At 39.7% G+C, this 13,995-nt stretch overlaps 1 protein-coding gene and 1 long non-coding RNA gene across 3 annotated transcripts; one reads left to right on the top strand and one right to left on the bottom strand.

Annotated features, from left to right (window-relative positions):
- Positions 1-1,324: 1,324 nt before the first annotated feature.
- LOC126627358 (uncharacterized) lies at positions 1,325-5,161 on the top strand. Of its 2 annotated transcripts, none has more exons than XR_007624981.1 (3): positions 1,325-1,482; positions 4,418-4,939; positions 5,022-5,161. It is a non-coding gene; the product is annotated as an uncharacterized LOC126627358 (long non-coding RNA). The 2 variants fall into 2 exon arrangements; XR_007624982.1 differs by lacking the exon at positions 1,325-1,482 and adding an exon at positions 1,693-1,791 and having other exon boundaries at positions 4,736-4,939.
- Positions 4,729-11,233, bottom strand: LOC126627355 (uncharacterized). Its single transcript, XM_050296826.1, has 5 exons — positions 11,092-11,233; positions 10,789-10,972; positions 10,488-10,694; positions 5,130-5,321; positions 4,729-5,046 (listed from the first exon to the last, which is right to left on the bottom strand). The coding sequence occupies exons 1-5, from the start codon at positions 11,172-11,174 to the stop codon at positions 4,885-4,887; spliced, it is 828 nt and encodes a 275-aa protein (XP_050152783.1). The 5' UTR covers positions 11,175-11,233; the 3' UTR covers positions 4,729-4,884.
- Between the last annotated feature and the right edge of the window lie 2,762 nt (positions 11,234-13,995).

The following is a 13,995-nucleotide window of genomic DNA, read 5'->3' as shown; positions in this document are numbered from 1 at the left end:
CTTACGATAACTTTGTGAGAGAACTGCAGGAAAATTGAAAAGGGTCGGTTGAAAAAATCGGATGAAAGCTCTCATACATAATTTCAATGTGTTACAATCTCTTCAAGGGTATGAATGGTGCTATATGGAGCCCCAACTTGATGCCTGAAACGCTTTAATAAAGGCGGATTATTTTATCGTGGAATGTGCATCAGGCTTGAGAATTTTGAAGTTGTAGAGAGTGTTTCTGACTGGTTTAGACAATTTGGGCTTGGCTTCATTTGCTTTACTCTTCTTTGGACACATTTGACATGGTCCTAGAACCTTGTTTAGAGATTTTTTTTTTTCTGGTATTGATCCAAATTTAGATGCTCAAGTGGAATTTGGAGCATTCCAAAAACTTGGAGGTCCAACTACAAGAAGACAAGTAGTCTTATACAATATGCTTTGTTACATGTTCCTTTTCCATGTATCTTTATTTACAAAACTTGCAGCCTGTGGCGTGGCATGCAAAGAGGTCGATATAGCATGACTGAAGCTAGATGAAGAAACAAAGTCTCAATTGTTGTTGCAATTAGAGGAAGAAAAAGGTAAGGCTTTTCAAATTCCAGCTTTCAGATCAAAGTTATATGCTTGGTTGCCTTTTACATTCCATTCTCTCTGTGTCATTCTGTTTGGACCCAAATTTACACAATCGACCCGTTTAATCAAGACCGTTGAGTAAGCATAGTTCTCAACCATCAGATGGAAAAGTGAAGATTTTTTTGTAAAAGGATAATATTATGGTTTTTATCATAATAATCTTTTAATACGAATTATCTGCATCTTCTTAAACCAAATAAATGGGATGCAAATCATAACCTCAACATAGAGGCAAGCAGAACAGTCCGAGTTAATTTGGATTTGTTAGCAGTGTACTATGTGAATTAGAGCAGCTCGGCTTGGACTCTTCACGTGGCATAACATGAATCTGCGAGTTTTGGATAATGAAAACCTAAGTAGGTTAGGTTGTTTGATGGATGTTTTCAGACGGATAGGCTTTTGGATGGGTGATGGGTTGGTTTTTATTAGCTTTGAAAAGTTAACAATTTGAAGATAGGCTTTAAGCCTATGCCACTGATCAATTTGAATTTTAGTTGGACTCCACAATTATCTAGCCGTGTCATGCAAATATCAACCCTATAAATACAAGGCGCTGTGCAACATAAAAAGGACCTCCAACATAACACACAAACTGCCATGCGCAAACTCTTGCTCTACGCGAAACCTCTTAAACATCTTGAGATTTTTTATTTTATTTTTCGCCAACACATCTTCAGTTTTCATAAACAACACTGTGAAGGCAATCGGTGAGCATCTTCAGTATGGATAAACAGCACTGTTGCCGTAGAATCAGCCGACCATGAAGCATCTTCAGTTTGGATAAACAGCACTGCGACAGGGCCGACTGGTTATCTATCCAAGTCTCGGTCGAGAAGGATTTTCGAATCCTTATTGGCAAAGGTTATCTCATTAGCCTTTTCGGCAAAGTGAGGTGTTACAAGTTATTACATTCGGCACATTGAAAGTCGAATTTGATATTGAACTTCTCAGAACTAGCAGCCTTGTCTTCAGGCTTTAGAACTCGAAGGCCGAGAGTGTTCTTTCCTCGACCGCAGTCGTGAGATTCAGAAGTCAGCAGCGCACCCAACGCAACATCAGCAAATTTTACTCCTCGGCTGATGAGTTAGCACACCCCGCATACAACTGAATGACGTAGTTAGCTTACTAATTACTCGGCATGCGCGTCACGTAGGCTTAGTAGTTTTTAGGGTCAACATTTTGGCACGCCCAGTGGGACTCAGTGCTAAAACTACGAAGTTCACATGATATATCAAGATCTCAACGAGGGTGAGATTTGGTGCCTATTAAAGGAAGGTGTCGAAAAGCAAACAAAACTCCTTGAGGAATACTGTAGACTTCTTGAAAAAGGGCTAGAGGCTGGGGGTAATTTTTCGCTCTGGCCACAACCAATATTTGGCCTAAGAAAATTGTTAATTTGGCCAAAGAACAAAGGCCACCTATTTTTTCGGTCGAGACTGAAGGTGTGGTAAGCCTAGAAGAAAATGTTCAAGTTTCTGAGCCAAAAATTGACTCAAGAAACGATTCATTAGAGGAGTGTTCCAATGACGAACAAGACCAATACACGACTTCAAACCATAAAACCACATCAATTGATATGGTAATTGGAGACATGGTTTTAGATGCTGAAACCATGGCAGTCGATATGGTTATTGGCGATAAAGCCGGTATGGAGCAATCTCGTTCGGCTCAGTTGTTCGAGTTAAAAGCCGAAATTGGCGAAATTATTATGCTTGGGGGGGCATAATAATTGTTTAACACTTTCGGCTGCCAATAAAAAATCTTTCTCCAAGCCGAACATATTTGGAGATGATTTTTTATTCGGCTTTGGAAAATCTCAATGTGAAAATTTTGATGTAAATAGATCTCGGCTCGGAATAAAACATCGTTGGCCTCCTCCACTTTATAGTTTGGCCACTTTTGTTTTCTTTTGCTAAATATATATATATATATATATAGGGGGCACAAGCAGTGGGCCGAGGAATATCTCGTACGGTATCGAATCATTCGTCGATATTCAAGACAAGCCTTTCGTGATATGGTGCTCGGCAATCCCTTGCTTTACCTATAGTATATATCACACATGCCGAGCTCAACAAGCTGATACTCGACATGTTCATTTTATATATATGTGTGTGTGCTCGGCATAGAGTCTTTTATATATATATATAGGGCTGCATTATTAATGACAGGCCGTTGATAAGGATCAGGTTAGGACCCCACAATGAGGTTTATGAGAGGCCAGGCAATCCCTTGCTTTACCTATAGTATATATCACACATGCCGAGCTCAGCAAGCTGATACTCGTGCATGCTCATTTTATATTTATATATATATATATATATGTGTGTGTGTGTGTGTGTGTGTGTGTGTGTGTGCGTGCTCGGCATAGAGTCTTTTATATTATATATATAAATGGTTGCATTATTAATGACAGGCAGTTGATAAAGATCAGGCTGGGACCCCACAATGAGGTTTATGAGAGGCCATTTGGTGTATCAGAGTGGCCCATCAGCAAAAGGAAATTATGAGAGGCCATTCGGTGGAAAAGAATTAGGCCAAGACATAGACATGCAAGACAGAGACAAGACATGGGCTTATAAATATCTATATATATATAGGCAGGGCAAATTCCCAAGGACCATTTTTTTTATCGACCTCGACCCCAGTTCTTCTCGATCTCGGCCCCAATTTCCCCTCGACCTCAGATTTTCGACCGGTTTATGGCCTTGGTTATATATATATATGTAATAATGCTGAGGCGTGGATGGTTGAATGACAGGCCGAACTTGGCCGAGGGTTCAGAAAAGTGATTGCAACATCTTTGATGGACGATAGGTCGAGCTGCCAGGAGTGGTTTGTCTCGGCCCTTTTTTTTTTTTTAATTTTTCTCGACCTCGGCAGTCGAGAGTTGCGGCATATTTTTATTGGCTACGAACAATTAATTTCCTTAACCTTCGGCTTACGAGCCGAAGCTCAAGGAAACTAGGGGGCAATGTTTGGACCCAAATTTCCACTATCGGCCCGTTTAATCAAGGTCGTTGAGTAAACATAGTTCTCAACTGTCGGATGGAAAAGTGAAGATATTTTTGTTGAAGGATAATATTATGGCTTTTATCATAATAATCTTTTAATATGAATTATTTGCATCTTCTTAAACCAAATAAATGGGATGCAAATCATAACCTCAACATAGAGGCAAGCAGAACAATACGAGTTAATTTGGATTTGTTAGCAGTGTATTATGTGAATTAAAGCAGCTCGGCTTAGAGGCATAACATGGATCTGTGAGTTTTGGATAATGAAAACCTAAGTACGTTAGGTTGTTTGATGGATGTTGTCAGACGGATAGGCTTTTGGATGGGTGATAGGTTGGTTTTATTAGCTTTGAAAAGTCAACCATTTGAAGATAGGCCTTAAGCCTATGCCACGGATTAGTTTGAATTTTAGTTGGACTCCACAATTATCTAGCCGTGTCAAGCAAATATCAACCTTATAAATACAAGGCGTTGTGCAACGTAAAAATGACCTTCAACACAATACACAAACTGCCATGCGCAAACCCTCGTTCTATGCAAAACCTCTCAAACATCTTGAGATTTTTTATTTTATTTTTCGCCAACACATCTTCAGTTTGGATAAATAACACTATGAAGACAACCAGCGAGCATCTTCATTTTGGATAAACAGCACTGTTGCCGTAGAATTAGCCGACCATGAAGCATCTTCAGTTTGGATAAACAGCACTGCGACAAGGCCGACTGGTTATCTATCCAAGTTTCGGTCGAGAAGGATTTTTGAATCCTTATTGGCAGAGGTCATCTCATTAGCCTTCTCGGCAAAGTGAAGTGTTACAAGTTACTACATTCGAAACATTGAAAGTCGAATTTGATATTGAACTTTGCAGAACTAGCAGCCTTGTCTTCAGGCTCTAGAACTCGAAGGCCGAGAGTGTTCCTTCCTCGGCCGCAGTCGCGAGATTCAGAAGTCAGCAGCGCACCCAACGCAACATCAGCAAATTTTACTCCTCGGCCGAGCTCGGCTGACGAGTTGGCACGCCCCGCATACAACCGAATGACGTAGTTAGCTTACTAATTACTCGGCCTACGTGCCACGTAGGCTTAGTAGTTTTTAGGGTCAACACATTCTTTACAAATGATAGAAGTGCATAATGTTTTTGCCTATACATAAACGGCAAGCGGGTGTTGTATTTATTGTTTTGTGCCTGGCTTTCAGCATCATCCTCAGAAACGCATACACAAAAGTAAAATAATTGAGCTCTATCTATGGATTCCATATCTCCTTCAACCAACTCAGCTTCTGAATTTGATAGTTCACAGTATGTTCCTTCCATGTGTGATCATTGTCAAGATAGTTCTCATAAAAACTCAGCTCACCGTTTTGCCTTACTGTCACTGCAGCGCTGCTCCTGGTGCCATAGCGTCCCTGCACAATTGAAAGTTGACAGATATGTAAGTTTCAATTCTTACAGGTAACTGGAATATGAATTCATTACTAATAGCGTTTACCAGTGGAGTGTCAACTTCAACAAATATGGAGCTTAGATTGAACTCCCAGTCAAGTTCACATATACGAGGTAATTCTCTCTTATCAGCTTTAACTCTGTCCCTCATTAGCTTTTGAATCATTTCCTTCACGGGCATTTCACCTTCACCGTATTTCTTAATCTCTTCCTCGAAATTTAACCGCAAGCGCTGAGCCTGCAGGACATAAAGCTGTAAAACTTAAGAACTCTCAAGGTTTTACTTCAAGTTTCATACCTCTATCAAGAGAGGCTGCATGTATTTATATTCCTATTCAACTTACATCAGAAAATGAAAACCCTATTTACAATTCATGCAGCACGTGCTGCATGTGCTTGAGGAAATATAAAAACTAATAAGTCCATCCCTATTTACAGTGCATGTTGCACATGCTGAGGGCTTATATAAAACTAACAGTTCCATGACCAACACCATACTGCCCGTGCCTTTCTTGTCGAAGGCCACACATGATGTGGAGATAGAAAACTGATATAAAACTTGCAGTCCATACTTCTTGGTTCCCATATTCAAAATCTAGCTCTGCTTGGATAGGAGGCTCGGACTTGGTCTAACAGCCCCCCGCAAGCTGACAGGAGGAGAAACAACTGGAAGCTTGGAAACAAGATGCTTGAACCGTGAGGAGGACAAACCTTTGGTGAAGAGATCAGCAATCTGGTCTTGAGAACATATGAAATTCACAAGTAACTCTTGACGAACCACTTTCTCACGAACATAATGATAGTCTACCTCCAAGTGCTTTGTACGGGAGTGAAACACGGGATTAGACGCGAGGGCAATGGAGGAAACATTGTCACACCAGATGGTTGGTCGATCAAGAAGTAGATGGAGGTCACGAAATAAAGACCGGAACCATGATAATTCTGCAGCAGTATAGGCAAGCTGCCTGTATTCAGCTTCTGAACTTGACCGACTGACAGTTTTCTGCTTTTTAGAACTCCAAGACACGAGATTGGATCCTAAGTAAATGCAGAAACCACCTGTGGAATGCCGTGTATCAGGATTCCCAGCGTAATCAGCGTCAGAATACGCTGTAAGATGTGCAGTACCAGGTGTATACACAAGACCATGGTTGTATGTGGATTTCACATAGCGAAGGATCCGTTTTACTGCCATCCAGTGAGTATTCTTTGGAGATTGCATGAACTGACAGACCTGGTTTACTGCATAAGAGAGGTCTGGTCTCGTGATAGTTAGATACTGAAGTGCGCCGACAACACTTCGATACGTCTCAACATCGTCGTGTGGCTCACCATTGTAAGCACTAAGTTTCTGTCCACAAGAGACTGGAGTGGAAATAGGTTTAGCATCCAAAAATTTTGTACGCTTCAGCAAGTCCACAGCATACTTGGCCTGATTCAAGTGCATTTGATCACCATGATAAGTTACTTCAACACCCAGAAAGTAATGAAGAGACCCCAAGTCCTTCATTGAAAACAAAGTTCCCAGTTGATGAATTAAACGGGACATGTGGGGAGTGCTATTTCCTGTCAACAATATATCATCTACATAGATCAATAAAATCAAGTAGACACCAGAGTGATCGAAAACAAATAAACTGTAATCACACGTAGATGCTTGAAACCCTAATTGAAGCAAAAACTCTGAAAAACGTTGAAACCACGCTCGTGGAGCTTGTTTCAAGCCGTATATACTGCGTTGCAATTTACAAACATGGTTGGGATGCTGCTCATCAATGAAACCTGCAGGTTGTCGCATATATACTTCCTCCTTCAGAAAGCCATGCAGGAAAGCATTTTGTACATCCAATTGCCGGATGTGCCATTTATTGGAAACTGCCAAACTAAGAACAAGGCGGATAGTGCTGTGCTTGACCACAGGGCTAAAGGTCTCGGTGTAATCAAGTCCATGCTGTTGATGAAATCCATTTGCGACTAACCTCGCCTTGTGCCTCTCCACAGAACCATCCGCTCGTCTTTTGATCTTAAAAACCCATTTATTTGGCAGCACATTCAGTTGTGAATGATAAGGAACAAGCTCCCACGTGCCACATCGTTGGAGTGCATTAAATTCTTGAACCATGGCGTCCCTCCATTTGTGGTGCTTGACTGCCTGACTGAAACATGTGGGTTCAACTAAAGGTTGATCAGTAGAGACATGCAAGGCATATTTAGGATTAGGTTTGTGGATGCCAGACTGTGATCGAGTCGTCATATGCGACCTTTGTACTGAGGCTTGATGAAGTGAAGCAGTGTCATGGTCTGATGGTGGGTGAGACTGAGACGTAGGTGGCTCAACACTTGTGACTTGCTCATTTAGAATGTGGTTCGGGGAACTAGGGTTGGAAGGACAAGATAACACGGGATTTTGGGAAAAATTAATGGGATCAGGACTTTGCGGATTGGGCGTGGTTGAGGTTGGCTGTGATGGGATCACTAAACATTGGTTATGGTTTGGCAAAGGTAAGGATGACAAGAGTATAGGAAATGTGAACAGAAGATCAGGGGATGAAAAACTACCTGTGTGATCAACGTTTTCCCGCAAGGATGTGAGTTCCTTAAATGGAAATGAGTCCTCATCGAATAGGACATGGCGAGACAAATAAAGTCGTCTCGTGGACAGGTCCAAACATTTATACCCTTGATGATTCAGTGAGTATCCTAAAAATACACATGGTTTGGACTTGGGTTGAAGTTTATTTTGTGCATAAGGAACAAGCCAAGGAAAGCACTTACAACCAAACACTTTTAACATCTCATAGTGTGGAGGTTTTTGAAACAAGGTTTCATAGGGCGATTTATGAGACAAAACACGAGTTGGCAGTCTATTAATTAAATAGGTTGCCGTTGAACATGCATCAAACCAATATTGATTTGGAATGTGAGAGTGAGTAAGTAGGACAATACTTGTTTCAACAATATGGCGATGTTTTCTTTCTGCTAGGCCATTTTGCTCGGGGTGTTTTGGACACGAAAACCTTTGAGAAATTCCATTTGTTGCAAGAAATCGTTGAAAACAGTGACTCTTGTACTCACCTCCTTCATCACATTGAAGGGTTTTAATGGAAGTATTAAACATATTTTCAACCTTAGCTTTAAATTGAACAAATATTTCAAACACTTCAGATTTATTTTTCATGGGAAAAATCCAAGAGTACCGAGAATAATCATCCACAAACAAAACATAATATCGAAAACCTTCAATTGAAATAACGGGAGAACACCAAACATCGGAATGTAAAAGTTGTAAGGGAAATTGAGAAACAGACTCTGAAGTACTAAATGGTAACTTAGTACTTTTTCCTAAAGGACACGACGGACAAAACGTGACATCAACAGTACCATGAATTGGTACTTGTTTGTTTGAGATTAAAAACTTGATAATAGAGAATGCAGGATGACCAAGACGTGAATGCCATTTCGGAGCCGAGGCTCGAATGCCTAGACATACTGAAATAGGGTTTATGAACTGTCCACCGCCACCAACAAATGGGTATAAGCCATTCTCACATCTCCCGCGGAAAAGCGTCTTCCGGGTCTTGAGGTCCTTAACAAGAAAAAAATGAGGAAAGATGAGTAAATAGCACTTGTTGTCTAATGTAAATCTGTGTGCAGAAATAATGTTGGTTGAGGCAGTGGGGCATCTTAGAATATTTGGCAGTTTAAATGAGCAAGATTGTGTTTGTAGATGATTCGAACCAATATGAGAAATAGAGAGGCCAGTATCATTACCTACACCACCCACATTCTGATTACCATTGTATTCTTTTGGGTTTACCAAATTCTGGATGTCAGGAGTCACATGAGCGTTAGCACCAGTGTCCAAAAGCCACTGTCCATTGTTCTGATGATTAAACGGAACCGGAGCTGTTACCATGGCAGTGAGCTGTTTTGTTGGAATCCTCCCTTCATAGGCTGCATTCATTCGTTGATAACAATCAAGGGCAGGATGACCTTGTTTTCCACAAATCTGGCATGTGATACGGTCTCCTGTGAGAGTGAGTTTCTCACCATTGTAGGTCGAGTTGGGCCGGTGATTATTGTTGCGAGGAAAGGACCCCCGCGGGTTGACACCACCACCACGTGCGTACTGAAACGCACCACGTCCATTTCCACGAAGTCGTCCACCACGACCTCTGGCAGTGACAAAGGCATTCACCGGAGCAGCCTCCATAGGCTGAGCATTCTGTGCAGTCATGCGTCTCTCGGTGGTCAGTAGGAGGGCCTCAAGGGTAGGGTACGCGATTGGAGTATCGCGTGCTTGAGCAGCACTCACTGTCATTTCATATGCAGGGCCCAAATTGTTCAAGATAATTTGGACGAGTTCATCATCATTCACGGGGTTGCCAGCTAGGGCAAGGTTATCAGTGATCGAGTTCATGCGATCAAGATAATCAGCAATAGACATGTCACCTTTCTTAGTTTGCATCAGTTCATTGCGAAGAAACAAAATACGATTTTGGGACGTAGAAGCATACCGTTGTTCCAGAGCCTCCCAGGTGTCATGAGAGGACCTCTTGCTGGCGACGACGGACAACACAGATGGCGTAAGAGAGCCATTGATCCAACTCAGGATCATTTGATCATGCTGCACCCATGTTGTGTAGGTTGGGTTGACAGCTGCAGCATCAGGAAGATGTTTGGGTGGACATACGATGGACCCATCAACATATCCCATCAGGTTACGGCTCTTGAGTATGGGAAGGATCTGAGCCAACCACAGAGGATAGTTGGTTCTATCCAGTTTGATATTAACAACCATTGTCATGGATGAGTAGGAATTCATGACAGAGTGTGAAAGAGAGTTGGGAGAGGTTGCAGCGCCGTTGGTAGCGTCAGCCATGGAAAAAAAAATTGAGGATCTAAGTCGTTAGACTGCTAGGGCTCGTATACCATGTAAAACTTAAGAACTCTCAAGGTTTTACTTCAAGTTTCATACCTCTATCAAGAGAGGCTGCATGTATTTATATTCCTATTCAACTTACATCAGAAAATGAAAACCCTACAATTCATGCAGCACGTGCTGCATGTGCTTGAGGAAATATAAAAACTAATAAGTCCATCCCTATTTACAGTGCATGTTGCACATGCTGAGGGCTTATATAAAACTAACAGTTCCATGACCAACACCATACTGCCCGTGCCTTTCTTGTCGAAGGCCACACATGATGTGGAGATAGAAAACTGATATAAAACTTGCAGTCCATACTTCTTGGTTCCCATATTCAAAATCTAGCTCTGCTTGGATAGGAGGCTCGGACTTGGTCTAACAAAAGCCAGTAACCAGGCACATGAGTGTTGGACCGATGACAGAAACAGCCATGTAATTAACATAATGAGTAAGGTTGGTTCAACTCAAACCAACCTTGTGCCAGGGTGAGTCAAGCTTTGCATTTGATAGCACATGAATCCCTGGAGAAACTTCTTGAACAAGAATCGCTTCTCCTTTCGGCCTGTTGGAAAGGTAAATCATGGTTTTGGAAGGAATGTCTGCCAAAACCAAGTTAAACCCGTTATACCGATGCGCCTCCTTGGCCAATTCTTGTGCAAATTCCTTTGGAGTCTTGGTGCTCTGCCATTGATTTATTTGCACAACACATGAACAGAAACTAACACAAGAACAACAAATGGTAAAAAGTAGCAGGTAAAAAGAACGAAAACTGTACCTTTAAGAAGAGCACAGGTAGGTCTCCGCGGCTCTTTGCCTCCGGGTCGGTATCCAGCTCGAGTACATTTGATAGGAAAGCGAGTCTCCCTCCTCTTGAACAGGCCAACCATGTCCCTCCTGCAACCTCATCTCGCCCGCCTAGTATCTCGCAACCTTCCCACCATCCGACTGGTTTTGTAGGCCTTTATATACGTACAAATTAATACATACATATATGAAGATTAGATAATAAACAACCCCATTAACTTAATAAATCAAATAAAAGTAGCGTAATTGTGAATTAGATGGGTGACAGACTTGCCTGTTGTGATATTCATCTCTGTTTTGCAGGAGAAGGAAAGGGTAAAGAGGGTGGGCTTGCCAAAGGAACACTGCAATACACATAGTTCAATCAAACAGATTCTTCTTACTTACATGTATAATATATATATATATATATATATATGTATGTATGTATGTATGTATATGTATATGTATATGTATATGTATATGTATATCCTGGGCTAGCTCTGGTTTTGTATAAAACAGGTGGCCAAGGAAAACCTATTAGGCTATTCACAATAGCATTGGATTCGACGGGTGGCGTGTATCGATAAAATATAATATTGTAGCAACTTGATTATTTAGTCTACAGTCGAGTCTAGTGTAGTAGTAAGGTTCCCTTCGAATAAATTAACTCTCAGTCACAAAAGTAGGTTATGAATAAAAGCAAACTTTCGGTGTATCGTCTCGTTTTTCAAACATATTAAAAATAGTTTTTTTTTTCTAAAATCGTTTTTCTTATTTTTCTATTAGCGAGTTATTTCCATTTCAATAAGGTTTAAACGATTACGTTTTTATACCACACTCTAATATTGCAAAAACATGCCATAAGTGATGTAAACAGTTTTTTTTTTTTTTTTAAATTTGTCTTGTAGTTAGAAATTGGAGTAGTGGAAATCAGAATAAATATGAAATGGCCTTTTGTCTCGTCTCATATTTATTTATGGGGTGTATTCAATTAAGATTTTAAAGGATTTTAATTCTTTTAATGAATTTAGGGGTATTTAATCAGAATTTTAAGTAATTCTCTTAAATTCATGATGTATTCAATTAAAATTTTAAAATAGTTTATTAAAATCCTTATAAATTTGGATGTATTCAATTAAGATTTTAAAGAAGTTTATAATATTCTAGGTGTATTCAATTAGAAATTGATTTTAAAGAATTTGAGAAAGTTGAAGAATTAAAGGGAATTACAGAGATTTCGTAATTTATTTTAAACATCCACAAATCTTATCTCTCCCTATGAGATTTCGAGGGAAATGAATCAAAATTTTATATGCAATCTCTACGAATCAATTAAACTCTATAAAACTCTATGAATTTATAAATTCATTAAAATATCTTAAATTCTCAATTAAATACACTCTAATTTCTTGCCACTTATCTTTTGTTTTGTATTAGTAAAATAGTCCTTATCCTTTAATCCATTGTATTTTGTCTTGTAATAGGATTAATTAGTGATCGGATTACCCACATGCAATTAATTAATTAATTGGGTAAGCACCAAATCCTCTGCCTATGTTTTGTTTATTTCGTAGTCAGAGCATTTAAAATAGCGTGTCGTGTCACTTGCAGATTTCGGAGGCGCCGCTTCTTCCTACTATGCTAATGTCTCATTTTCGTTTAAGGAGGCGCCGCTTCTTCCTCACCCTTATCGCTTACGGTCATTAATACATTGACGTGTGCAAATTTTTTTCAAGTGGTAATGCTTTTTAAAAAATGTTCAAACATATTTTCTCAAAAGTATGATTTTTTATAAAAAAAATTATATTTTATGTTTAATGTTGGTATATAAATTGATGTTAAATTGTGAGATGATAAAGAGTTTATAAAAAATCTTATTTTGAGAGAGTCTTCTTAAACGTTCTCATACATTATTAAATCAGAATTTCACACTTTGTGAACTCGTTCAATACAAGTTTTTCTCCTCCTCTAGGTGCCACAATTTTGATTATATTGAATGAACGCAAGCCTTTTCACATATATTAAGGAAAGCAACTTTGTAGTTTGTACGTTCTAATAATACGATATAATCAACACTAAGAGATTACGGAGTAGACTAAAACTTCACAATGATTGGCCATAAATTGGTTCGAATTCATCTTTGACCAGATTTCAACTTAAGATCTCTCACTTACAATTATAATTTGCACTTGAATTGTCTTGCTAATTAGGGTTTTTATATATAGAGCCTCTCCGAGCTACTAGGTACAATTTGTAGGCAACCTACGCTGCATTCGATTTACCTATCAAAACTTTGCCCCTATAGGATGAGGCAAAGTAACTTTAGCAACAATTATTGTGAAAGGGGAAATGTGTAGGGCCTAATTTATCTCAATTGTAGAAAAAAGAGACATGTAGAATCAATAATGAAAAAAACACATAGTTATCCAACCGTTATAAACGGTTATACGTGATCTAAAATATGAATTAAAAGATAGTCTCTCTATCGTAGTATTTTTCCAAAATACGGAAACTCAATATACCTCCAACATGAGAGTTCCACAAGTTCAAATCTTAGAAGAACAGCATAAAACATAGAACATCACTTGCACCACTGTTGAAACACTTTGCACTAATTTCTGCACATCCAGACAACTCTCATCATCCTTGTATAGCTTACAAATGGACCAGAAAATCTGCCTTCCTTGGCTTACCTACATCAGCAGGATCAAGTTTGTACTCGATCATCTTACATTCGGTCTTACGATCCACTTCACAATACTTCAGTTTCGTTTGACACTGACTTTCTTGCCCTCATAAAGGATGTCAAATTCTTTGCCATTAATCCAATGTCCCTTAACCTTTTACCAATTCGAGTCTGATCCAGGCAGCCGTAGGTGACGAAATACCACGTATTATTTGCTTCAGGAATGCAGTACTCTATGCGTACGTATCTGATACAAAACAAACATTACGACTTCAATCTATAGAGGTCTGATGGTAGAACTGGGATCTCAAACCATGATAGAACTGGGATCTCACTCTTGCACTTTACAATTCTGTATTGTTGGATTCAGAGGCGGTCGGTAAAACGTGAAGCTAACCAAGCAATTCACTGGTTCGTGTCCTGAGCAGATGCCGAGCAATTCACTGGTGGCTAGAACGGGTTCACTTAGCAGATGCCAAGCTCTCTGATTCGTGTTCTGAGTGCTAAAAT

Source organism: Malus sylvestris, chromosome 6, assembly GCF_916048215.2.
Source record: "Malus sylvestris chromosome 6, drMalSylv7.2, whole genome shotgun sequence".
NCBI classification, from domain to species: domain Eukaryota; kingdom Viridiplantae; phylum Streptophyta; class Magnoliopsida; order Rosales; family Rosaceae; genus Malus; species Malus sylvestris.
Note: the sequence above shows the minus strand (reverse complement) of the source record. Positions and strands in the feature narration are given on the sequence as shown.

Bases quoted from the DNA above. Each gene is read 5' to 3' on its own strand.
- LOC126627355 (XM_050296826.1), bottom strand. From the start codon at position 11,174: ATGTGTATTGCAGTGTTCCTTTGGCAAGCCCACCCTCTTTACCCTTTC. The intron at 10,973-11,091 runs GCAAGTCTGTCA...ACGTATATAAAG, and splicing joins AGAGATGAATATCACAACAG to GCCTACAAAACCAGTCGGAT. The intron at 10,695-10,788 runs GTACAGTTTTCG...AATCAATGGCAG, and splicing joins TACCTGTGCTCTTCTTAAAG to AGCACCAAGACTCCAAAGGA.